This window comes from Microchirus variegatus (assembly GCF_963457635.1).
Source record: "Microchirus variegatus genome assembly, chromosome: 1".
NCBI lineage: Eukaryota > Metazoa > Chordata > Actinopteri > Pleuronectiformes > Soleidae > Microchirus > Microchirus variegatus.
In genome coordinates, this window is record NC_139802.1 from 36,252,829 (window position 1) to 36,279,768 (window position 26,940).

At 41.6% G+C, this 26,940-nt stretch overlaps 1 protein-coding gene across 1 annotated transcript in view; it reads left to right on the top strand.

The window, feature by feature from the left end:
• Positions 1-6,115: 6,115 nt before the first annotated feature.
• ntng2b (netrin g2b) overlaps positions 6,116-26,940 on the top strand; it is a gene marked incomplete at both ends in the record, with an annotated part of 63,605 nt that continues 42,780 nt past the window's right edge. Inside the window, 2 exons of the mRNA XM_083900652.1 lie at positions 6,116-6,334; positions 20,113-20,756. Coding sequence (XP_083756778.1) covers positions 6,116-6,334; positions 20,113-20,756 — 863 coding nt within the window. The remainder of the gene's footprint in view (positions 6,335-20,112; positions 20,757-26,940) is intronic.

The window sequence follows — 26,940 nt, forward strand, 5'->3', positions numbered from 1 at the left end:
CGTCATAATGGAGAGATGAATCATTTCTGATCATGCACAACTTGTCTGGGACCTTTCCAAAGTTCTAAACTGATTTATGCAGGAGTGTGACTCCCGCACAGGTTGACTTTTACATCATCCTTTTGGCAAATAGAAAGAGAGGAGGAGTAAAGGAGAGAACGTGTACGAGGCCTGTCCTGAATCTTGTCCAAACTCTGCAGGCTGCCATGATGAAGGGTATACGTATTTTTTGTTTCTTGTCAAGGTCTGCCAGCTAGACTAGGCTAACAGTTCTATCCTCTGCGGAAACACAAACACGGGGAGAGTGAAAGACAGGAAGAGTATAGAGGAAGATGAAGAGTCTCAAAAATATAAAAAGTGGTCTCGGTTTTTTGTTGTTTTTTTGCCACTCGCTGACACACATTTTGCACCACTTTCCAGATTTGTTGCGCACACTACAGTGAGTCGAATGAATTACAGAGCAGGTTTCTATATACACTGCAAATAAATCACAGAAGTTATATAACATTCATGTGTAACCGATACAGAATTAAATAGCATGGATGGTGTTTAGTTTTGGCTCTTATACGCAGCACAGTCAAATCCCAACAAACGCTGCACTGTGGTGCTACAATACTGTACTGGTGTTAAACACATGCTTGTTAAGACAGGCTATTCTATTGTTATTGATGCTCTTATTGTGGTCGATATAATTGAATTCCTGCATATAAAATCACTCATCGATCATGATGAGGGTTGACATTTCTCTCAGGTTACTGATGCACATCCAGGTGAGTTAAGTGTAAAATCACACACAGCTGTAATAATAAATAAATGTTTGTTAAATAAAATAAGCGATAATGCATGGCTAAATCTGTGCTGATTGAAAGTGAGAGGAAGATAAGGAAGAGGTCAACAGTTATTTTTTCTATATCAATCTCTGAATCTTTGAAGCCTCAGACGTCATTTGACTAATTCAGCAGACCCCATTTCCCCGCCTTTGTTCGTGCAGTGTCAATTAAAGGCCAGTGTTATTCTATATCAAAGACAGTTCCGTGCGTAAATGCTGTATTTGTGAGCGTTTATTGATCCCTGAGAGAGAAATTTGTCTTTCAGTCTGTCCCTGGTCAAAGTCCTGGGGATAAAACAGGGGTTCCTCTCCTCTAAAGTGCCTCAGTACAGTACAAAAAGGGTTAAGACTCATCTCAAAGATGCGAAATGAGAGGAAAGGCCCGGCAAGGACAAACTATCGATCCTCTCCTTGGTGTACTGTCCGCATTTCATACAAAGGTTCACCATTTCCTGTGAATCATACGTCTCTTTCTTCCGCTGCCCCACTTGTCTTTTGGCCTCTTTTTTCTCGTGTTGCCATAAAACCTGAGGAGAGGTGTGAATGATCGAAGCCCAGATGGTTGACATTCACCTCTGAAGTGTGAATTACAGAGTCCTGGCTCACTGTGAGCTGATTATACACATCTGTTCACATGTTGGCAGTAGAAGAGTGTTAGTTACTTACTGTAAGTGATTTCCAAAATTAGGTGGGTTTACTTTTTGTGTGCCACATTCAGACATATAATCTACCTGAGCAGCCTCAGTTAGTCAGCAGACAGAAAATTATTAAAAAACAAATGCACTGGTTGTGCATGAACATATAATTATTCATTTGATTATAAAAAATTAAATAACTTAATGTGAGCATTTGTTATTAAATTAAAAAGATACACAATTATTATTAATTCAACGACAAATTCATTTTATGGTGCATTGTCACAAGGTGGCAGTAGTAGCAATTATTTAGTTCGCAGACGTTTGTATGTGTGTCTGCAGAAGTGATGAAATTTAAGAAGTTTCTTGAATGCATCTTGAAGCTGCTCCTCTAAGCTCCACATGCTGTGAACCATGCATTACTTTCATTAGCGCTCATGCACTGGAGTGTAGAATATTTTTTAAATATCTTGTTTTAAAAACTGTTTTTTTTTTTACTTGAAATAAACATCACTCATAATCGATTAATTGCTTGAATCTCATTGTCTAATCATATTAGAAATGTAATATCTTTGGGTTTTTGGCAATTGGGGGACGACATTTTCAATTAACAGGTGCAGAAATTCTGACAATAATTGTTTGTTTTATACCAAACGCTTCCACACACAGAGAGAGGGGGTATTATTAAGCAATGACATGAGGCATTTAAAAACTTTTTCACTCACAGCCCCCGAAAATAATAAAATGTTCACTTATGAGCACCTCTCATCAGTTACAACTTGTCCATCGGTACACAACTACATGAATTAGAGAGCAGTATATTTCTTATTGTTTTATATAAATTTATCGATTCGAAAAACCTGGACTGTATATAGAAACGGCGGCAAATGTGGCGACCTTTGTTTTGCAACCAGAAGACTACTAAGAAGACTACTAAGAAGACTACTACTACTAAGATTAAAGGGTTAATTCAGTGATTTAACTTCCAAGTTTGAAGCCTGTTTCACGCCTGACCTGATGCTGCGTGCGATCATGTGTTGTTAGAAGTGTGCTTCGTGGCATATGTGGCCACACCCCAACAAGCGATGTTGGTGTTGGCTGACCGATTGAGTTGCTCACTTTCAGGTTACATGAATGCAACATGATGAAAAGTTAAACAACTAGAGGCTAATTCTGTTCATTCTCTCTGAATAAAAGTAATATATGTGTCAAAGTCAAAGCAGTAGAGGTCAAAGGTTAAATTCTAACCTGTAACTGAAACATGTCTCCTCAATAACAACTTCTCCCACAGCCTACAACTTTAGTATGTAAATAAGACTCTGTTTACAGCTCAAACTAATGACACAACAACTTATTTACAAGACTGAGTGGTACTGGCTGTAAAGTAAAAAGAAAATAATTTTAAACGAAAAGAGCCTGGTGAACTGTGGGGTCTTACACACTAAAAGCAGCCAAATAAGCATCCGTATCATCTAATAGTATGTTTTAACTGTACTGGTAGTCAGGACATTGTTTTGAAAATGTATTCGTGAAACCAAATTAAGTCCAGAGTCGGTCTCTAGGAACGACTGTATTAGACATTATGGAAAGTGAAAGGTTCAGGACCATGGACAGCACCACTCTGCCACAGGATGAAAGTGTTATACTTGAACATAAAGAATCTCATCCGCTGATGATTGTGCATAATAATCCTGGAGAGAACAAAGATTTCATACACCTCGCACTAGAGAGAGAGAGCAAAGGAAAGGAAAAGTTAACAACATTGCAGAACATTGCGTTATTTAATGTTATACGGCAATTTGAGGTAATTCTACAAGGAATAAACAATACAATAAAGTGGAATATTGAGCCATAGGCGCAATGCAAGTCTCAATATAACATTTAAAGTGTGTGTGTATGTGTGTGTGTGTGTATGTGTGTGTACTTGGAACCGCTTTAGGACCCTTTCTGGCATAAACACTGATCTTGTCAGGACAAAAACCTGGTCCTTATGGGGCAGAACCTTGTTTCTTAGGTTTAAGGTTAGGGTTAAGCATTAACTGGTTATAGTTTGGTTAAGCTGTCCAAATGAATGCAAGTCAATGCAGTGTCCTCAGAAGAATAGCTGTGCAAAATTATGTGTGTGTGTGTGTGTGTTTGTAATCCAATCTTCTTTATAACACATTATATACAGTACTGAAAATAAGTTCAGCCTCCATTACGTAGCCTTTTTTTTTCTTCCTGAGTCTGTTTTGAAATATCTGAGCACATTAGGAGAAGAGAATACAACACCACCACCTCCCGTGTTTTATCTGCTGGTCCTTTAAGCAGAGCAGGCTGCAGACCGGACCTTGTGGGGAACACTTTGGAGCCGGAGCGGAGCAGGGAAGTTGCACCGCCCCGGTTCAGGCTGCAGGACTGGAGCAGATAAAAGCTCAGATAGTGATTGAAAGTGATGGTAAAGGATTTAGCCACGGTATTAGAGAGAGAGAGAGAGAGAGAGAGAGAGAGAGAGAGAGAGAGAGAGAGAGAGAGAGAGAGAGAGAGAGAGAGAGAAGGGGGGAGGGAGAAAGAGAGAGGGAGAGAGAGAGAGGAGGAGGAGGGAGGGTGATATTTTCCATAAAGCCTCTTTATTCTCTCTCTCCATCTGCCCTTGAGCATCCCGGGTAAACCCGAGCTTGTAAAGTAGGGACAGTAGGAGGAGAGAGGGGAAGGAGGGCGGGCACAAGCTTTTCCTCAAAGTCAATATTTTATACTTTTGATACTCCCGGATTTCGGTCCTCGTTTCCCTGTCGTTTCCAGATCTAGGACACACACCGATCAACGATCTGCGCAGCCATTCACGTCGTCTTTTTATTTATTTTATTTTTTATATATATATATATATATATAAAAAAGAAAAAAAGTATCCAACAGAAGAGAAGGCAAAAAACAAACAGGCAGAACACGGGAGTACAGTGAGGACGGACGGAGGGGATTTTTTGTGGCCAAAGAGAGGGCGACGGTGTTTTCACGGATGCATGTTTGAAGTAAGTGCTTTATCTGATAAGATTAAAAAAAAAAAATAAACAAAACATCCTGTAAGACGATGCATCTGTGTGAGCACCGAGGAGCTGCACACAACGTCAGGAGGAAGCGCTGTTTCGCACAAATCCGTGCGTAATTCTTGAGGATTTATACACATAATATAAATATAGAAACATAATGTAATGTGCGCGATGGGATGCACTACTGAGGTGAGCCGACACACCCTTACAGTTACTGTCAGGGCTGTGGAAATGGAATTTGGCGACTTCACTTGACAAGTGAAGTTAAAGTCACAGAGTCCACGGGGGAAGCGTGGGACAGGGTTGCGCAAGGACCTGGCTTCTTCTGTGTTCGTGTGGGATGACAGTCGGATTGTGATCAATGGATCCACACAGCACAGAATGTCACCTTGTGTTTCTTCATGTGTTAATATATTCAGTTTAAATAAAGGAATTAGAATTGCAGTGAACACCTCTCTGCCAACGACGGATCCCACTGCAGTTTGTTCTGCTTAAAGTTTATTATTAAGTGGACGACAACATTTTACAAACTTCACGACCTGAAGCACATAATTAATACGCAATTAATAAGTAATCCGGACGGTAGTTAGTTACTGAGTTATTACGTCACCAACAGCTGTACCTTCAGCAGCAGTGACACAGGAGCGATTACAACTCTCTCTCTCTCTCTCTCACACACACACACACACATACACACAAACCGGCGGCGGCAGAAGCACGTGTTTTTACGCACAAGTTCATCCACACGTTGCTGCGTCTTTATTGCGTTTTTTAATGTGGCGCTCTGTTCATTTAATGTCAACGACTGCGCCAAAGGTGTGAGTGACAGGAAGAACTCATCTCTGACCTTTTGTGATTGACACAAAGTGAGTGACACGCATTCACTTTGACGATGACCGCATGATCTGAGACGCAACTCACTAAATAATAATATATTTATATTTATATTAACACTATATTCAAAAGTCCAGCATCATCCAACATCAAAAAAAGTCGAGCAGTGCGCATGATTTCATCTTCACTTCATTATTCTTGCATTAACAGTAAGATTAATGTTGTGATGAATGCATGACGAGTCATTAACCAACGCACTAACTCTCTTTTTTTTTTTTTTTCCTCTAGGACAATCACAGGAGCTCAGTCCAATGGATGCACCTGAGGACACGGCGACTTCTCCGTCACCCTGCCCGACCTGCGCCACTCTTTGCCCGCAGGACGCCGTTCTCTGAGACATGGATCCCCGCTGACGCTCCCACACTCACACTCCCTGCAACACTATGGTTAAAGTGTATGCCAGCAAGAACAATCTCTGTAACATTATCCGCCTCTCCATCCACCGCCCATCATCCTCGGGAAGTCAGTCTTCCAATCAGCAAAGTATCTGGGCTCTGCATGAGCCGTCAATATTTATGAAGAGACACTGAGCCAAAGTTGCCGATACTGTGTTTTTCCTGCCATTCAGGGAATTTATGAACCTGGAGGCGAGTCCATTCAAAGTAATGGTGGTATAGGATATGTCCACCATTTCCTCATGACCACCACTCCATGCGCGTCACCTCTCCTCTGAGCTCCGTGGCCCCCTCACCCTGCGCCGGACCTCGCTCCAAACACTCCCCCAGCCTGCCATGCTCCTCCAGGCCGTGTTACTGTTGCTCCTGCACTGTGTGGCCTCCACTCTAGGCCAGTACGAACTGTGCAAGTCCCTGGTGAGCACGGATGAGGGCTCAGTGTGGGAGCATTACGCGTGCCAGCCCAAATCCGCGTCCATGAAAGACTACATGCGGATCAAGGTAGATCCACCCGGAATCACGTGTGGAAACCCCCCGGAGAGGTTTTGCACTCTGGTGAGTTGATGCAGCTGAATAAGCATACTTTTTTTAATTCAATTATTCACTTTAAAATATAAACCTATTATGGATAATATTACAAAAAAAGTTTATACATAATCTAGACATGTTTCATGTAATGTGTGCAGAAGAAAAAACGAATTAAATATATAGGTAAGAGCATAAAAAGCAACATAATTTGAGGAATCACAGTTATGCTAGTGTGACAATATATAAAAAGTAGTGACAGATAAATGGTCAACTTCAAATCAGAGGAGGATTCACACCATAAAAGCCACAGAGATCTAAAAAAGGATGATGTACTGTAAGTGTAATAACTTGGCGTGGCTGTTAACACCCTCGGAGAGCTCTGGAGGTGTTGTTTACATTAATGTGGACTTGGCATTAATTGGATCCGGTTTGATTTGGGCTTTAGAGGACCTCACATTTCCTCTGGTTAAATAGCAGGACCTTTTAGTTCCAAGGACAGTGAAGGGTGAGCGGGAGGAAAACTCATTAAAATGTCTGCCACAGCAATATTTAACACACACTTAAGCCTGCAGGCTAGTTCCCATCCCAGTTAATGTAGGTGTAATAATTTGAAACAAGGGTTATAAAATCATTGTAATCCTGAGAAGACTGCAATTAAGCTTCACCCTGCGTCTTCTGAGGAAAGTTTTATATTCGACAGCGAGCGAGCGAGCGTCCATGTCCGCTCATTGAGCTGGCAATTACAGAACGTGCTGGACTCACCGCAGGAGTCGTGAGTTTAAAATTTCACAAGTGTTTAAGTCTGTCTCCATCACATTGCATCACATGAATCAATCACACTCCGTGTTGTTAATTAGCTCTTTGTGTTACTCAGGATTTGTTATGTGAAAACAGATGTTCACAAACAATCCTCCCCTCCAGTCTCCTGCCCTTCCTCTCACTGAGACTGATAAAAGTAGTTAGGGTCATCTGACAGGAGCAGGAAAGGATATTGTGCTCGTTGGATACCTAATGGTTAATGATTTGTTTAATGTAGAGGTAGCGGAAACCACTGTCGTCTTCAGAAAGCTTCTCCGATGACTTCTCTTGAGAGGGGAGACGGACGGAGGCAAAGAAAGGTGGGGGTGGGTGTGGGGGGGTTGGGGAAGTGAAGAGTGAGAGGCTTGCTGCCATAACGTATTGACGTCTGCCCCCTAATGGTCCTGGCCTGGAAACTTCTATAACTATGTTTCTGAGTGAGCAATGATGAAATATTGATGGGCTCCTTAATGGGCTTCCTTACAAGGGTTGGCCAGCGTTGCTCCATCCAAAGGATCCAGGGTTTGCTGCCCAGCTGACGAGAGCGAAAGAAAGCGAGGGATACAGGGTGGGACAGGAAGGAGTCTGGTCTTAGTCAGCACTTTGAGATCGGACAGCGTCTTTACAGTGGAAAGTTTGGGTTCCTCTCAGGTCGTCTGTGGCTGTGGGGCTTGAACCAGCAGGCACCACAGTGCACCAGTGAGGGATTTAGAGAAGAAGCAGAGAGATGGAAGTTTATAATGGACGTCAGACTCAAAGTCCCATATAATGAGCAAGCAGGGCAGGTTTAAAGGTGGAGATTTTTTGTTGTTGCTTTATGTTGTTATTATTCTTCCCGTTTGGCCTTGCTGATCAGAAACGACGACACACTATTTGTATGCTGCGTCTTTTATCTGAAGACAGGCTCTGTCCAGCAAAACTGTTCGGCCTGACTGAGGGAGCATTTGTTTGTATGCACTCGCTGTGCAGGGGCAAGAAAAGTTTATCCCATCCATCTGTGGAACTGGGTTTTTTTTAAACAGTAGAAGCCACTTGTGAACATTTTTGAGGGCACTTTCCAACGTCATATTCCAACCGGTTTGCAGCCATAATGCTTCATTAGTGCAACATTGCTGTTGCCCCCGCCCCCCCATCTGCCTTGATGTAAAATGAATCACTTCCTGTGTGCAGGGCGGGAATGTCGCAGTGTGACATAAGATCTATACACTGCTATAGTGAGAAACGCAGAGAGTCGTGTGGAGCCGATCAGCACTGTGTGAACTTTTTTGTGACTTGGTTTGATTCTTTGTATTTTAAATCTAAACATGACAGTTTTAAGTCTAATTTAAAACACCTTTGGCAGTACAATATAACCTATATTTTTTGTTGCATGCAACAAACTTAAAATCTCTACTAAACTGCTAAACAACATTCCAACTTCTCGGGGTGAAATCATTTGAACGCACTTCACTTCAGCAGAGAATCGAGGTTTTCAGCATCGTTTCTAACTCTCTCTTCTGGACACACCGGTGAGGCGGCAGTGGTAAAGGGTTATTGGTATACAGATCATTTATTTTCAGGCAAGCTGCAATTTTCCCCCTCTTCCTCTTGCCCCTCGGATTTTGGCAGCTTTGCAGAAAAGCCGACTTCTTATCTAATTGGTGTACATTTACATTCACTCACTCATTCGGCAATCCCATAAGTGAAAGGAAAGTCAGGGCAATGAAAAAAAAAAAAAAAAAGACTGCATCACCCGGCGCGCAGAGCTGCTCATCCTTAATAAGACTTGAGACATACTGCGGAAGATGCAAAATAATCCCCCCCCCTCCTTCTCTCCCCTATGAGTGCTACAGTGTGTTCCTAAAAAAAAACTATGGGAGAATTTAGTTTTGGGGGTTCTGACGTTGAGGCATAATGAAGCTTCTCCTGCTTGCATTGGTTTACAGTAGTTTTAGTCTCTCCATCTCCACAGGGATGCATTTCTTCTACTCTATTTATCACTCTTGCTCCCAGGGAATGCAGCATCTCTTCTCCTCAGCCAAACAGGCCAGCACGTTGGCTTCTTTAAACAGAACGGGCTTCCAGCACTTTGACAAAGGCGCTACTGTCACGCGCGCTGCGTTCGGAGCTTCAGTAGTTTCTTTGTAGTTTCTTTTTTTTTTTTATGCTAGCTACTATAGTCTTAGCTTGCAGTTGAGGATGATGGAGTAAGGAGGTTGGAGGGGAGGGGGTGAGGCAGTATGTTGCAGAGGGGGATAGCTAATGATGAGGGAGAGGTGAGGAAGATCCAAGCTTAGCTAAGCAGAAAGATGAAATCAGACCACAGTTCCACAGCACACACTGTGTCGATGTGAAAACGCTGCATTCAAAAAAAAAAAAAAAAGGATTTGCTGTTTTTGGTTTTGAACAGAAACCTTCAATCAATCGTCTCCCTTGAGGACAAGAACAGAGAGGAGCCAAATGCAAATGGGATGCGTGCACGTGTACAGGAATGTACGGTGACACTAAACAGGGAGCAGAAGGCGCGTGAGGCTTGTGCACGGCGCACAGTAGTATGTCCAAGAAAGACAAAACACACACACACACACCTTCCTGTTCAACAACACATTTGCCCATTTTAGAAAGTAGAAATCAGCCAGCTCTAAAAATAGACTTGAGAAGAGAGAGAGAAACGGCGCAGCAGCGGAAGGGGAGCATGCAGGAAGAAGGAGGAAATGGCAGCTGGTAGTGTGAATCAGTGCTTCTCAGACTGGGCCTATGGCCATACCTCATACTCCCTGCCTGGTGTAGTCCTACTGCATGCAACTGCCCAGTGGTGAGCCATCAAGGCCGCCCAAAAGGGCCACCCACACCCAGCAGTGGGCCGTTGCTGATGCACACCTCGCTGGTGTAAAAGATAGCTCAGGTGAACGTGGACTCGCAGCACGAGCAGGTCTGATAGTGTCGGACATAATCAACAAAGAGACAGAGACGGGAGAGAACGACAACCAGAGTAAAGTGACAAAGAGAGAGAGAGTAAAGGAGGAGGTGAATGCTATGGTGATGTAATGACGTGATTCGTTTCCCCTTAAGGACACAGATGAAAGTGATCAGTGAGTGTTTAGATGTGTTGGCAGAAACAGGAGAATAGTTATAAGTGAGATTTATCTCTGACTCAGGTGATTCTAAGAGGGATTGGCTGCAGCGGCTGAGACAGAGCGAGGAGAATTTGGGAAGCCGCCGTGTCGCACCAGTCGGGATCACAGGGCCGACAGCTGTTTGGTGATACAGGTCATATGTATTGTCACTTTTGACAACAGTTCATGACAGTGCCTCAGTTGCAGATATTTGGGAAACAGAGATGAGAGCAAAGAGGAAAGGAAACAGGAAGTTGTCCCATGACAGTGTCTGTAGATATTTGAGATTATTTCAGCTGTTTCCACTGCCACACTCTGTCAACAACGATGTGTTTTAGGGGGAAAAGGACATGATACTTTCCAAAAATACTTTTTGAAATACTTTTCTGCAAAGATTTCCAGGGGAATACGTCGTGTTTACTTTTGGTCCGACTCAAAAGCAAATGTTTGAGATGACGATTCTGTTCATTTAAAGTTTGCGAGAGAAACTTGTGCACTTTGCCCCCCAAGTGATGTTCTTACTGGAGTTGAAATTACCCACGACATCTGCACACACAAAAAAAGTGGATACAACGTATCATGACCAAAGAACGACAATGATTCTTCTCGAGTACAAAGTATGGAGAAACGCCAGAGAGAATACCAGCGTTTTCCTTAAACACTGTCAAACCAGTCCAGATACTCAAAGGGAAAGTGCACTGATTTTACACATCAAAGTGGTTTTTTTATAGACCTGCGTGTGTAGAAGAAACTCGTATGGAGCCGTTTGAAGCTCAATAATATCTGATACCGTCAGTTGCCTTAAAGCTATACTTACCTTTCTTGCATGTCTCACAGCACTTAGTAAAAATTTGATCAACTCCACCTCCCTCAAAGACCCACCCGGGGGGCTGCATCCTGGACGCGGAGTGCTGAGGTTCTCCTCTCTGCTCTGACTTTAGTCTGGGACTGCGGAGGCTACCGTGCTTTGGGAGGGTATCCAGGCAACACACGGTGCTTGTTGAGCACAGTAACTGCACGTGAGAGTCTCCAAACACCACAAAAAGTCCCTCGCCACGTTGGCAACACTGCTCTGTCAGAGATGCGCGCGACTCGCAAGCCGTGACAGCCATCGGCGAGGTGCGCGACAGATGACAGACAGGAAGCTCTGCCAATTATTTTATACGGTCCGAATAATTTAATTGGTCATACTTTTATCATAATAATATGATAATTAAATAATGATGTGTTTCAAAACCTAGTGGGTTTATATTACGTTTTAAGGTGACATACGCTTATTAGGAGCAATTTAAGATTACAAAAGAAAAGTGTAAAAATGCAAGAAAGGTAAGCTTTAAATGATGTCACAGGAGTCGGAGCCACAGCCAAAAACGTTAAAAACAATAATTTAAAAAATGGAGGAAAAAGAGGTTAGCGTGGGATTAGAAAGAAGTGAGTGTCAGCCAGACGTCTGTAACGCCAGCTCAAAGCTATAGATTTCCTAACTATGATCACAACACAGCAGAAGTTCTGACTGAACGTTGACAGTGAAGGCAAAGAGTTTTTGTTATTTAAAAAAACAACAAATAAAAAAAACAATTTTGCTCGATCTGCGACATGCTAGGTCATGCCAAATCACTCTGACAAAAACAAGGAGGACATGATATAAAAAGCTCTGACGCACGTCTCTTATCAATCGTCTCAAGAGATTAAAGTCAAACTTCATAAACTCCGTGTGTCTGCCTTTGTATAAATGTCCTCTCCTCTATGATTAGTTTAGATTCAACAGCAGGGCCTCAATAAAAAAAGCTTTTACCTGAATTCAGTAACAATAACTCTCTGATATTTCCTTTGTACAGTGCACTCACTAATGCCTGGGCAGTAATTCAATAACGATATAAATTTCTTCAGGTTCAATATATAGCTATAGATATAATGTGCACACACACATTTTGGAGGTATAAAACGTGTAATCGCTTTCAAAGTTTTACCTCAGATGTGTGAAATATTTCTGGGTTACACAGTTAAACAATTTACTCATTTATAACAGGTTTTAAAAGCAAAAATATCTGCCTTTAACAAACCCTAGTCAACACCAAACGTATTGTTTAAGTTTTTTTTAGCTGATTTAGGATCATTTTGATGTGCTGAATCCAAAAGTCACATTGGTTTTGCTCAATCAGGTCAACTTTCTGAACAAAGCTACATACATGTTTTTTAATGTATTTGTTTACATGTACGGGTAATTTCACGTCATATGATGCAAAATTCTTTTATATTTCTTGCAATTAACAAATTATGAAGATTTTGCATGTGCCAACTTATGACTAATTGTTTTTTTTATATATATATTACAAGTGAATGAAATGGCTTCCACTACAAGATCTTGCAAAAATAAGCCTGACGTATTCTGCTACAGCTGCGGTGAATACACCATTGTTCCTAACAGGAATCTGTTTTTTCTCCTAAAACCTTTTTTGGATGAGAAATAATAACGGAAATCAACTGATAATGTCACAAAAATGTAATCAATGTAGTCAGAAGATCGGATTTCTTAAAATCAAATTAGCATAAAAACATGACTGATAAAAATGGATGTCATTTTTGGATTCAGTGGTGCAAAATGGTCCTAATTCAGTTGAAAAGACAGACAACGAATTGTTTTTTTATAACCTGCCAGATAATAATGATAAATACTGATGTGAAAATGTTTATTGTGATGAGCTTTGTAACTATTTTATCCAGCCTGATCATGTATTGGTGAAAGGACAAAGTATGGCCTCTTGTCCCCCGCTCTGTCCTCCTCTAACAGAATCATTCATTCCCCCGTTAACATTTACTTTTGCTTGCACACACACACACACACATTTATACGTGTCAACTGCTGTTTAGTGAGCAAGACATTTTACAGCTGGTGAATACTTAGTGTTTGAGGTCATAAAAATCAAAAGGCAGATTTATAATTTACACATGTACTAAAGTCGGAGGCGCACACCGAAATACACACACATACTGTACAGTGCAAACACTGACACTGCCACACACAAACACACACACACAAACACACACAATGAATCTTCACAGGATAACAAGAATTTCCAGTATGATGGAAAAACATTCCAACATAATAAAAGATTAACGTTATAAGTGAAAAAGCAATATCCTTTCCTCTTCCCCTCTGTGGCCTTTTTAATGGGAAGGTCATTTCATTTGATGTTTCACCAAAACAAAATAAATTGTATTCTCTGAGTGTGCGTCCTTACCTTTATTCCCCTTGCTGGCAATATAACTTAGAAACTTATATAAGAGGAGGAAGAAATAAAGAGAGGTGATGACTTAAAAAAAAGTTTTGGGGGGGACGGGAAAACAGTCATAAAAGCGAGAGGTAGAGTCGGGACAACAAGCAGAGCACAGATTTCTTTGTGCTTTATCGTGGCAGCTTTATATTTTCATAGGCAAACAGTAATGCTTCGTTTGCTGCCATTGTGTTCAAAAAACCTTGAAATATACGACTTGTAAACGATTTTTCAGGTCACAGGATATCAAAATAAAATGAGGTAGTCCGAGGTAGTCAAACTATATCACACTTGAGAAGTTATTAATGAGATGTTAAGAATCACATTGTTGTTCCGCGAGTGACAACAAGGAAGTAACTCATGGCTGGGGGGGTGGGGCGGTGGGGGGGGGCATCATGGTGACCGTTGTCGTGGAGACGGGATTCCGGCGAGAATAATTGCTGGAGGGGCTTAGCGGCGCGGGCCACCTGCCGCAGCAGTTGGCTCAGTCTCTGCATGTGTGTGTGTGTGTGTTTTTGTGTGTCTGTCTGTGTGGAAGTGTGACCGAGTGAGAGTGTGTTTACATGGAACAGATACACTGGAGCGGGGCAGAGTAGTGGCAGCGGACAGAGCAGGATAAGGAGGACAGGGCACACAAAGGGCTTAAACGTAACCTCACACATAAATCTCTCAGGAGGGATCAAAAATCATCGAGCCTACAGTATGTAACGGCACATGCAGTACACGTCACCTCTGCCGCAGCTAAAACTCAAAAGGTCAGAGCAGACAGATGAAGAGCAGCTTTTGGTCTCAACAAAGTGACGAGACTCCTTTAATGTTTAATTCAAACTACAGCTGGACGGCATGGACAAAACTTTATCATAATGTGTAATTTTTGCTCCTGAGTAAATCCTCTTAATGGACAGTGACACATTTCACAAACCTGAGGTGTAACATTCGCGTGGTATCGATATAATTTGTGCCGTTTTCTATTGATAACGAAGAAAACGTGTTGTTATTGAATTACTGCCGAGCCCCACCTTCGACACAAACACACACGCACAATTCCTGGAGCAAGCCTGCCGTTTCCATTGTGTGTGGAATAGTGTGATCATTTTCAATAGGATTTGTAAGACGGCAGACGACTAATCCAGTCTTGTGTGTGTCTGTAGTAAGGTCACGGGACGCCACGGTAGAGAGCACAAAGACAGCAGGGCCGCTACACTTAACTACAGAGCAGCTTTTGAATAAAAGCAGCGTCTCACTTTCACTACACCCCCCTGCCCACTTATCTAATTATTATTATCTTTCCTGGTTGCACTTGCTTATGAGTATTGTAGATTATCATCCTAAGTGTGTTTGCTCTGACAGTGATCTCTATCCGAGACAGTGCAAGGGAGATAACTGTGTTACCCAATACGCTGTGTCATTCTGGTGAAGAAAGAGACAGATTATGTGCATTTTTTGGGGGGGATAAAGATAGTATAGTTTCAGTTGCTGCGTCTTCACATGCATAATGGTCATGTATAGGCTCTTCTGTGCCGTACAGCTTCCCTCAGCAAAGGCTCGGGCTTTGCTTATGTTTGGAGTTTTCTCTCCTCTCCCGTGTTGTCACCATATATCAGATGATTTATAATCTCAGCCTTGCAGGATTGTAACTTTTGCCTTTGTTATTAGATCACTACAGCGGGTTTTGAGTGACTGCCCCCTTTCCCTAGGTACAGCCCCAATGACTCTGTTCAAAAGGCGGTAACGTCGGCAGATGCTGCTCCTTGGCAAAAGACGTGGAGGAAAAAACAGTGAACGACTGCAAAGAAGCGGTGACACATGATCTGAGCTTGCACAGTATATTGATATGATGCAGTATTGCTTTCACGTTAGAGCTTAGATCATAAAGAAGAAACTGCTGTTTGAGGTGATACTCCATCCAAAAATCCTCTGTAGGCATTAGAGTACTGCACAGGACGCACTTTTCTGTTTAACTTGAACTTGAGACAAGACTAATCCAGTCTAACCAAAACAAGACCCAAGCTCCAATGAGTTTGTGTCACTTTTACCATGGTAACCGCTCGTTCCCCCTTTTTACAGACACATGCTGTGTAAATGACCTTCATTGCACGCGTGGATATAAAATGAAAAGACATACAGCTCCACACATTCTCAGGTCGGCTCAGCCAACATGACAAACTCCAACTAGGGCTGCACAAGTAATCACCTCCAAATCAAAAGAGAGGTGTCCTGCTGTGGTCTGTGGCCACTCATAGCATATCTGCAACTCACACCGCACCCCCCCCCCCACACTCATGACCTGCCCCATTTATAATCCCAAATCCTAATCCTAACCCAAATCAGGGAGTGTGCCGTGATCGGCGCGTGTGCAGTGAGCTGCCGCAGGCCGCAGCTGGATGTTAGTGAACCAAAATCTCAATTTGAAAATAACGCAATTAGCAAATCGCATGCAAAGGCTGCAATTAAATCACTATATTATTGATTGTTCTATGTTCAATGACACTTCAAAAACACAATACACGTTACAAACAATAATATATTTTAGTTCTTAAGAGATTTCAGTCTGAAAGAGCTGAGGAGAGCTTCAGTGAGGAGAGATTTCTATCGGCTCATTTACAGCAATTAGGAAGTTTTTGACCATAAAAACAAGTTAATGTATGTACATAGATATTTTTCCCCAAATCATTCAATCCAATTGAAATATATTTGTCTGAACCCAAGTTCATCAGCTTGGGTAGCCAAGCTCATATAGGCCAGTAGAAAGTTTGTTTCAAATTTCAAAGAACGTACTGAAAAAGTATGAAAACATCCAAATAAACACTTTAAATGACTTCATTTTGTTCATCTACATTCTCTGCGCCTGCACCATATGATAAACACAGCTGTGTTTGTGTGCAATATGGCTGAATACACACAACTTGCAGCATATCCATTATGCACAACTCTCATTAGCGAGCACGTGTGGGTTCGCACATGTACGAGAGCTCGCCTCCTGCTGACGACATCAACCATTTCCCCATCAAGCGCAGAAGTACAAACTATTTACAGCCAACTTTAAGGTCTCCCATTGAGTGTTTGCTGGTCGGACTATCACTTAAATGTCACCATGATCTAATTCTGCTGTGCTGAACTGAAGCAGTGGCAACACTTCATTACATTAATGTGTAATTGCAGTATCTCAGTCATGGCTTTAATTTAATTAATGGTTAAATAGGCAGTCATTATGGTTAGTTAATTTGCTGCATCACTCTAATAAGGGGATAAATGAAGCTGCAAAAAATCACATCCTTTTTTAAATTGCTGCCGTTTCCATTCGCATTAAAACTAAAATTTAATGACTATAATGACAAAGAGGTGAAGACACACACACTCAGCCTCCAGTCGTTGGAAATGGTCATTTAAAAAATGCTGGGGTAATATACCTAATTGAGATAGTTGTAGCCTAATATTATAATTTGATTGGATTGATTATTACTTTTCAAGTGTCTCATCTTCTTCTTTAGTCTTAATCACTGCTGTCTTCCTTTGCTTTGATACTACTTCTACTACATCTTCCACATCAATCAAGTGTGTGCTCTGATTCATATTCATAGTTTAAATAAGTGAAATTTTAAAGTGTTGTTGAGTAGGTTTTGGATGCCAGTTCAACTAAGGACCTTTCTCTTTGCAGAATTTGCATGTTCTCCCTTTGTGTGTACGTATGGTTCTCTTTGGATGCTCGGGCTTCATCCCACAATCCGAATAAATGTCCCCGAGACCCTCAAGTGGAGGATAAAACTGTGGACAATGAGTAATAATAAGGTTCTCGGTCCAGGGTACGTGTATCTCACCTGGTTGTAGCAGAAGCCTGAAGAGCAGCGAGTCCTCTCCAGTGGTCGAGGTTCAGTTCTGACCTCAGTCCTTTGCTGCACGTCATCCCCGCACAAGTGCCGTGTCTAATAAAAGCAAGAAAAGCCTTGGTATAACAGCTTGAAAAACATTCTCTCTCTCTCTCTTTGACACGTGTTTGCTGAGGATACATGTGATCAGAGTTTATTACAACCTAAACATTACACTCTTCGAAATAAGGGTTCCAAAAGGGTCCTTCTACAAGGGCTGAGGTTCTATCTGGAAGCATTTGCTTCTGAAAAACCCTTTCCTGAATAAAGGGTTTTAAAAGGGCTCTAGATGGAACCTTTATAAAAAAGGTTCTACCTGGAGCCAAAAAGGGTTCTCCTATGAGGACAAGCCAAAGAACCTTATATAGTTCTACTTAGCATTTTTATTTCTAAATGTGTATGTAGATGTCACTTGATAAAAGCAGCAAGTTTCTAAGTAATGTGAAAAATCGTAAAATGCAACAAGCTACTGTTGTTCATATATTTGTCATATGTAGGTCAAATGGTTTTTACGTGTATGCTTTCCTTAAGGACTATTTATACCACTTCTTTGTCCTTTGTATAATAATACTTAAAAAAAAATTCCCAAAATTCTAAAAATATTCTTACTGCTGTCAACTTAATTAGCATCGCCTTACCAAAAAAGGCTTTACTGGTCACGTTCTTAAACTCTACGGTTAGAAGTAATAAGACAGACAAAATAATAAAAGCAAAACAGAAAGGAGAAGAAGCCTGAGAGGAGGGAGCAGGTGATGGTGCAAAAAAAGGAAGACAAAAAAAACAAGATATTTATACACTGCACTCCATCAAGAGTTTGTTAAGCAGAATGCAGTGAAATCCAGAGACTATAAGACTCCAAATAAATGAAATAATAATAACATCAGCTGTTAAATGTAATAAGTTACTGCACGAGAATATAAAACAGAGCTAATTATTCGTGTAAATAACATTTACCTCCTACATTTAAAGTTTTTTTTTTTTTTTTCTTTATAAAAAAATATTGAACAGATTAAGAAATAGCTCTACTGTGTAAGAAACGACAGCTTTGGGACTTGGATTTTAATGCTGAGACTACATTATAGACAGTAAAATACATAAAAAAGAAGTCATTGACTGTGTAAAAGAATAATAAGAACACTTTTGATATGATTTGAGTAAATATTGTAGATAATAATGAACCCTGATGAGATCAGATTTGTTTATGTGATACTATCTCAACAATGTTAGATCAGCAGGTGAGCTGACCGTGTGGATCCGTGGGATTTCTTTGTGTAAATATTACAACTCTGAGGTGATGCAGATGTCAGACAGCTGGCTCACAACAACACTGAGCTACATCAGCGAGACTAAAATGTCTGAAAATGTGTCAACATGAGGAGGTACAGGAAACTGGAGTGATGGATTCTGGGACCTGGAAATAGAAACTAAATTTAGATGAAGGGCCAGGAAAACTTTTGATCAAAAGTTATGGGCAGAACAAACACCACCCCCTCGGGCTTCTGTCAAAAAAAAAGAAGAAGAAGAAAATAAAGAAATTGGACATTGTAACACAAAATCTGCTCATAGCGTTATTTGCTTTAATATTTCCCTGTTTGCATGACTTTGGTAAAGTCAGAGAAAGTTCATTCACTGTTTATTATGGAAAAGTCTGCTGTGTCTTCAATCACTCTGGTTTTATTTTTACATTTAAGCAAAACTTTAATGACAGCATAATTGCTTTTAATCCTCATACTTGATTGGATGCTACGTTGTTTTGATTATAAAGCACTTTGTGGTTTTATATCTTCGAAAGGTGCCATACAAAAAAACTTGACTTGTTTACATACTAATCTGGAAGACGAGTTAATTACATACAGTATTATTTACAGGGACAAGGTTAGAGGTACAGGAACAAATGTTCACTCTCGCATGGATATTTGGGAATCTGAATAGCGATTATTTTAATTTGAGGGCAAGGACAATATGTGGCGTGAGATCTCTGCACAGAAAGGCAGAGGCAGGGGGAGAAAGGCCCGTAGCTCCCCGTGGGACGCGTGAATAATCCCGTTGACTTGCGAGTCGAGCAGAGAAACCATGGCTTGAAAGTCTTGGCATCGCTAAAAGAGAGGGATCAATTCTCTGGAGTTAAAAGTGCAGCAGCACTCTGCTGTCTATGCAAAGACAGTGATGATGCATGATCCTCTTGACCTTCACACTTCCTGTTGTGTTGTTGTTTGGCAAGTTTCCTTTAAAGCTCTCTGTCCCTCTGTGGTGCCCTTGGTCAGGAGTTAAAGTTACTTCTCGTTTAGAAAAGCACAATGTCGGTGTTTTGGAGAAGAACTAGACTGCACAAAAGAATGCGCACATCTTTTGGCTCAATCCCACTTCACTCATTTCTCCCCCTGACCACTGAGCCCCACCCCCCTCTGTTTTGCTCGTTCACACGTAGGTGCAGGATGACCAGATCATTGTTGAGGTCGAGGGGTGAGTGAAATGTAAGGGCTAATTAGCCCTTCAAACAAAGATTGCCGAATCTCCAGAAAAACATGAAGCAGCTGCCGATGACATTTACTTTCTAGAAGGGGGTGTCAAATATTTTAGGGGTGGATTTTAACCACTACTTCCTTTAACTAAGGGCCAAGGGGCAGAGGAAGGGGTTGGTTGTTGCTCAATCAGAAGGAGATGACAGTTTTTTGACTAGGTAATAATGGTTTGTTATACTATTGGTCATGGTCATTCTTTGACTTTAAACCCTGGCTGATTGTACTTCTTTGTGTCCCTCTCTGTTTTAGGAGAACCCATACCTGTGCAGTGATGAGTGCGACGCCTCCAACCCAGACTTAGCTCATCCTCCTCAGCTGATGCAGGATCGTGAACGCAACGGCCTAATCACTTACTGGCAGACGGTCACATGGAGACGCCACCCAGAGCCCCTGCTGGCTAACATTACTATGTCTTGGAACAAGAGTCTGGAGCTCACAGACGACGTCCTGATCACCTTTGAGTACGGTCGTCCCACTATCATGGTGCTGGATAAATCCATGGACCACGGGCGCTCCTGGCAGCCCTACCAGTTCTATGCCGACGACTGTCTGGACGCCTTCAACATGCCACCCAAGCGCGTGCGTGACCTTTCACCTGCCAACATCACAAAGGTCATCTGCACTGAGCAGTACTCGCGTTGGGTCGGTTCCAAGAATGACAAGAATGTTAAGTTTGAGGTGCGGGCACGCTTTGCTGTGTTTGCCGGAGCTCGGCTACAGAACATGGACAATCTGTACACTCGCATGGAAAGTATGAAGGGATTGAAGGACTTCTTCACCTTCACCAACCTTAGGTTGAGGCTTCTCAGGCCGGCCCTTGGAGGCACATATGTCCAGAGAGACAACCTGCTCAAGTACTTCTATGCCATCTCAAACATCGAGGTACCAGCCAGGTGAGAGTCAATGTTGCATTGACAATTAACAATAATTACCATTAAAAACACCATATTTACACAAATATCTACGACTATTGGAAAAACACAGAAACTGCAAAATTAGGAAATGGGAGCTACATTGCTCAGTTGTGCAATGACAGAATTATTTGTCCCATAGCAATACCAACATTTTAAATCACTTAGTTGTTAAAACGCATGCATTTATCACTTACCCATTAGCAGCTATTTCAAAAAGATAATGCTCCAACTGTTTAACAAATATTCTGCTCCAATAAATATTAAATAAACAGCCCACATTCATATAAAATTTGCCTAGTGGAGCATTTATGTGAAATTTTTGGATGGTATCAGATTTTTTTTGATATATATTTTTTTAAGATATCCGATTCAGTGATTTTGACCAGTATTGTGTGTATGACCAGTGTGAATAATTCTGCCCTGAAATGTTGAAACAGCTTTTCATATCTGGTTGGTCTAGTTCCACAAATCCCATTTTACTCGCTTGTTAAAGTTGAACAAGAATCACTGACATGAATTATGCAAAAGTTTTTTCTTGGCAGAAATGTATCCCACAATTATATTTAGTCCGTTAACATGGCTCCAGTTACACATCAGTAACATGAGACATGTCCTGTATGCATCTATATAGTTTAAGTATTCTTGCCTACATATGCTTGAGTATCACTTGTGTCTTTCATTACACTTAAACATGACAGATAAAAAGAAAACCACCTGGTGATGAACATAACACTCTGGTCTGACATGCATGCACAGACACACACACGTAGCCGCTGCGATTCGAGGGCGTTTAAAATGACCCTTTCTCTCTCAGCGTGGATCATGGTCTGCCTGTCACTGGCCTGTGAGGACAGTGATTAATGACAGAAACATGCGTCCTCGGTGGTCTTAACGTAAACCGCCGTCCGCACTTTGCCAGGGAGCTGGAACCCCTTACATGGCAACTTTATGACAGTGAAGGATGCTCAGGCCGTCACGCGCCTGCTTAGCATCAACAAGCCATCTCTCCTACCTTTCAGAATTATTATTCCAATCAATACGGCAGGCTGACATTTGAATGGTATTTAACATCCTTGTTGGGATGGCCTGGAATAGAAGAGGGAGGCAAACTTTGTGTGCGTGTGTGTGTGTGTGTCAGAGAGAGAGAGAGGAGAAGAGAAGGGGAAAGTGAAAATGAGCGGAGCATCAGCCGATGTGGGTGTGTGTGTGGAGTCGGGGTATGGGGGATGTTTGATGAAGTCCTGAGTGGATGCTGACACAGCACACACACACACGCACACAGACACACACAAGCCCTCTGGCACTGGGTAAAAGGCCTGCAGGTACAGTATTGATCACAGCCACTTTTCAGGCTGAGCACAGCATCAGAAGCGCCTTTAATACAGGAATCCTGCTATATTGCCATTAAGAAGACCCCTCCTTATGTCAACTTTGTTTTGTTTACACCGAAACACACGAGCCGCCATATTGCCACCGCGGCGATTGTAGACAGCATGCCTGTATTCAAGAATCAGAGGCATGACGAGTAACTCGACAGCATCTGCGCCGCCATGACGGCTGTCTGTTTTACACTGATATTGATTCAGCTCTTTGACTGCGTCTCCTGGCAGCATAAAAACAAAATAACAATGGCTCTATTTCCATATTCATATCCTTAATGCAAAACATCGAGATGGAAAGGAATGGAAAGTGCAACATTCTTGCTCGGAATATGCTGAAGGTTGAGGAGAGTTCAGGCCAAGGACCTTGGAGATGCAACATTCCATCACAGCTGGAAAAATTTCACCCATCCCAGTTTGAAATATTTGTTCTCCTTTCCTCTGTTATGCAGCCTGCAAATGGCCGAAATGCAAGAATTTATCAACTAAATTCCCTAAATCCCTGCTGTGCCACATTGCCTGAAACACCCCCTATAGGGCTGGTGACTGCGTGGTGGCAGCTGGCGATAGTGTCAATATGTGCTGGATCTGGTAACAGAGGACCCAAATTTAGCTCTGTGGAGATGACTGAGGCCAGTCCATCTTCCGCCCCGGCCACCCTCACCTCCCGTAACATAATCACTAATCAATAAGTTATTCTGGGCAGCCAGCAGGAGTATTAGGTGATAGTGATGGGGGGTCCTCAACAGTACAGTACAATCAGGAGTGTCTGATGCTTATGGCTCGGAAATTGATTTTGGGGTCGAGATGATTAGTCAATGTTCCCTGGACAAAAGGCTAAGCTATTTCATCTCATCTCATCTGGCCTTAGTAACATATTGGGATTTCCAATGCTTAAAATTTGAATAATGAATATTCCACTCTGCTGGTGCTCCAGCGGGGACGGCGCACTGAAATGGGTTTTATATGATCAAGACCGAGTGGCAGTGTACTGCAGGTCACCAAGGTAATGAGATATGCTAGTGTTATCGATGGAGAGAGGGTTGTAGTCACTTCCTGGCTGTATTGTATATCCCCAGGCCTTTAGCTATGGCTCTCCATCTGAACCCAGTTAAAAGTAATTATTATTAGTTAACTGTAGTTAATGATCTGAGCCCGGACAGTGGGAGAAAAACAAGCCCTTTTCCCATAAGCGAATTTAAGGGATAGGTCTGATTTAACTGACGTTGCAGTGGCAGAGTGACTGGCAGGAGTCAAAAAGAGCTGGCGCAAGTATGCGGGAAGCCAGGTAGTTGGGCCCAAATAGTGCTGCTTTATCAATATATATGTAACCTGATAGGCCAGTAAGTGCAAACGCAGGCATGCTAGGTTTGATGGGAGGCAGATTGTAAGTTTAGATTTGTGGACGTGATGAAAACACTCAGCAAACTGGATCGGACATTTATAGTAGAGGGCAGCCAGAGGTGGAGCAGGAATCAAGAAGTTGGTACCAAAAGCAAGAAGGTCAAAAAGAGTGACTGGAGGAAAAGTCAAATTAGACGGAGCTGGTAGAATATTATTCTAATATTGAGCATCACTCACTTTGTGCAGCAAAGTTTTCTTCCAAGGTTAACTGTAATGAGCTACAGTACCAACTACAATATACACTCTAAGCCAAGGTGTTTGGGGTTTTAAAACGCCTCGGGCTTTAAGCTCATTTTGCCGGGGATGTTCAAGACTTGGATGTGGCCATTTCCATATCAGTGATGTGACATGTGAAAGTCATCTCCAACCATCAAAGACAGAGTAGCAAAGCCTCAACTCTATCATCGTTTACATCAGTGAAATCATATTCACCAGGAAGCTTCACTCATGAGCGCAGATCTCAAATTCTCCCTCAGTCATTGGACCTCTCTCTCGCTCTCTTTCTTTCTGTCTTTCTCGCTCTCTCTCCCTCTTGCCTCCGTCTCATCTGTCAGGAACCCTGCTGGATTGTGAGGCGTGGACTATAGCGGGCCTTGGCTCGCTTGTAGTCCACATGGATTAGATGTGGGGTCATGGACTAGGCCTTTTTAATGAAATAAGCAGCAGGTTGTACTGTGGGTCTTTATAATGGAATAAAGGAAAGGCAGTAAGCTCAGGAAGAGCCAACTAAGTGGATTAGGGCAAAGATGGAGGGGAGGAGATGGAGCATTGGTTTTCTTTCCTGGCTGGTTATCTCTCCACCATCAGGTCCTCTTCTCCCAGACTTCTGAATTTGATTTGATTGGCTGATGGGCAAAGAATGACATTTAAAGAAAGACAAGTATGTGGTGTCTATTCTTCTACGACAGTCAGCAGAAGAAGGGGTTAAGAACACAGTAATAGGCTTTTTTTTTTTGCTTTTTCGCTGGTCGCAAAAGTAAGTCAGCTTGAATGGGTCTATGGGAAAATACGCCTACTGCTCACATTTACACCTGGTTAATGGTCTCATTTGCTAGTTTCAGATCCTTTACAAATTATGTTCCCATTTAGATGAAAAGATACAATAAAGCACAGCACATATGAGTGGGCAGCAGCGTGATTGGCAGCTTGTATGGTGCAGTAGCAACCTGGTTGCAGGTGACATCTGTGAATCTATGGTAACCTCAATATTGCGGTGTTCTAATTGGACATATATATCGAGGCTATAACATGGAATACCACATTTTCAAAAGTGACGTCACTTCCAAGGACACTTTTGGAGGGAATGAGTTAGTTCGAATAGTTTGACTATTTTGCCGATTATGGTCAAAACTCTTGACCAAACAATAGATTTTTGACCATACACAAACTATAATGTAAATAGTAACAAAACAAGGAGTCGGACATTAAGCCTAACTCTAACACTAACCAAGTATGACTGCACCAAATTCATTAAGCAGATTATGTTTACACTAAGTGAGGTCTAAGGAGGTGAATCAACTGGAAACAACAAAGTTACCATGATGGTAGCACACTCACCACTACTAACTACAAAATAACAAACATAAGCAGCCTAGTCTTGTATTTAAAGCCTTTCTCCTCCCTCCCTAACTATTAACTATTTTTCCGGTCAGGAAAATTAGTTAAGAACAGTCCTGGCAGAAAACATATGAATGTAAATGATATTCAGATTTTTGTATTTTTAATGTTAACGTAACGTTGTGTTGTTTCATATCTGCTTGGCTCATTTGTCCACGTATGTGTGAGTATGTGTGTGTGTGTGAGTATGTGTGTGTGCTTCTCTCAATGCCATCTTGGCCCCCCGTTGACACAGCTAATGTGCTGAGAGGTTTAAGCTCTATGTCTCCTCACAGACTAGAACAGACTGGTGTTTATTAACATGTAGTAGAGAGCAGAGACGGCATGGTCCAGGCAGTACATATATATATATATATATCACCTCTTTTCATGCTTCTGTGGATGTTCTGCGATAGTGTGTCATATCATGACAGCCGGAGCAGCAGCACAAGCTTTTCATAAATCTAAATAATAATGAAATACATTAGTTTATTTTATATAACCCTTTCAGTAAAAGGCTTATTTAAAGGTGCATTATGTAGTAAATCTAAAGCCAAACTGGCCATAAAATCCTCCTAATATGTCACAGAGACTCAGGAATTATGTTCACATAACATACTGAACTCACCAATAACAGTACAGCCAAAATATTTGCATTAAAAAAATAGTTTGCAGACCACAAATCATGTTTATGTTCTGAAATCATGTTTTGGCATGTGGCCAATCATTGCAGTCAGGAGAATCTAAGCTGCCAAGCAACCACGGGTTGCCAGTTACGTCTGAAAACGAGACCTAAAAGACCTATTTTGAATATACTGGCCGTATATGTGCTTTGTGGCATTTGTGTGTTTAGAAGTCAGATGATAATTTAAGCCTAAAACTATGTGGTGAATTCTGGATGACATAATAATTTGCCAGTGAAAACTACAACATTATTCCTACAATTACCTTTTTATCAGTTGTTACACTTTGCATTAATGTGCTTCATCTTTTACAGAGGACATCAGGCTTCGGATTGGTTATCAATAAGGTGATTTAACTTATATTAAAGGAACCACTTTTTACATGGCAACTATGACATTTAATTAAATATTTAATTCAAATAAGAATATCCAATAATTTAAAGGACTGTTTTTACGTCTGTATCACCAACTGCTGTGCATTGTTTTGGTGTCTGATAAGACTTAAATGCATTAATCATTTAATCCGACCTGGACATCCTGGATTGTATTCCATCATCTCACCATAACCTTAAACATCACCCACACCAACACAGGTTTCAGTCCCAATTCCAGATTTACTGTAAGAGTTGCATTGTGGGTTACTTCCAGACATTGAAGAATAATTAAGGGGAAGTAAACTGATGATATCTCTGTTCCTGCTTTATTATGTTTCACAGTAAAGCTGAGTGAAATAAAAATGCGCACAGCAACAGCTGAAACATGAAGCTAAACAGTCAGAGCCGATCAATGACACAATAAGAACTAAATTGCCATATAAACTACAGACTTTACTCATTAAAACTTGAAAATCACAACTCTCCAATAACCCTGATCTGTACTGGCAGTCACACCGCTTCCTGAGGGATTGACTAATTAGACCCTGAACGGCTTACGTTGGCTAAATCCAGCTGTTACAAAGGTTTTTACTTGTAGTGGAAGCATGAATGAGGATGACAGGGCAGATAGAGGAAAAAAATCTCTGTGGCCTGGAGGCTTGTCCGTCTTCTCCAGCGGAGAACAAGGAAGAACACATGCTTCTCCTCTGCTCCCCTTTCGGAGCCT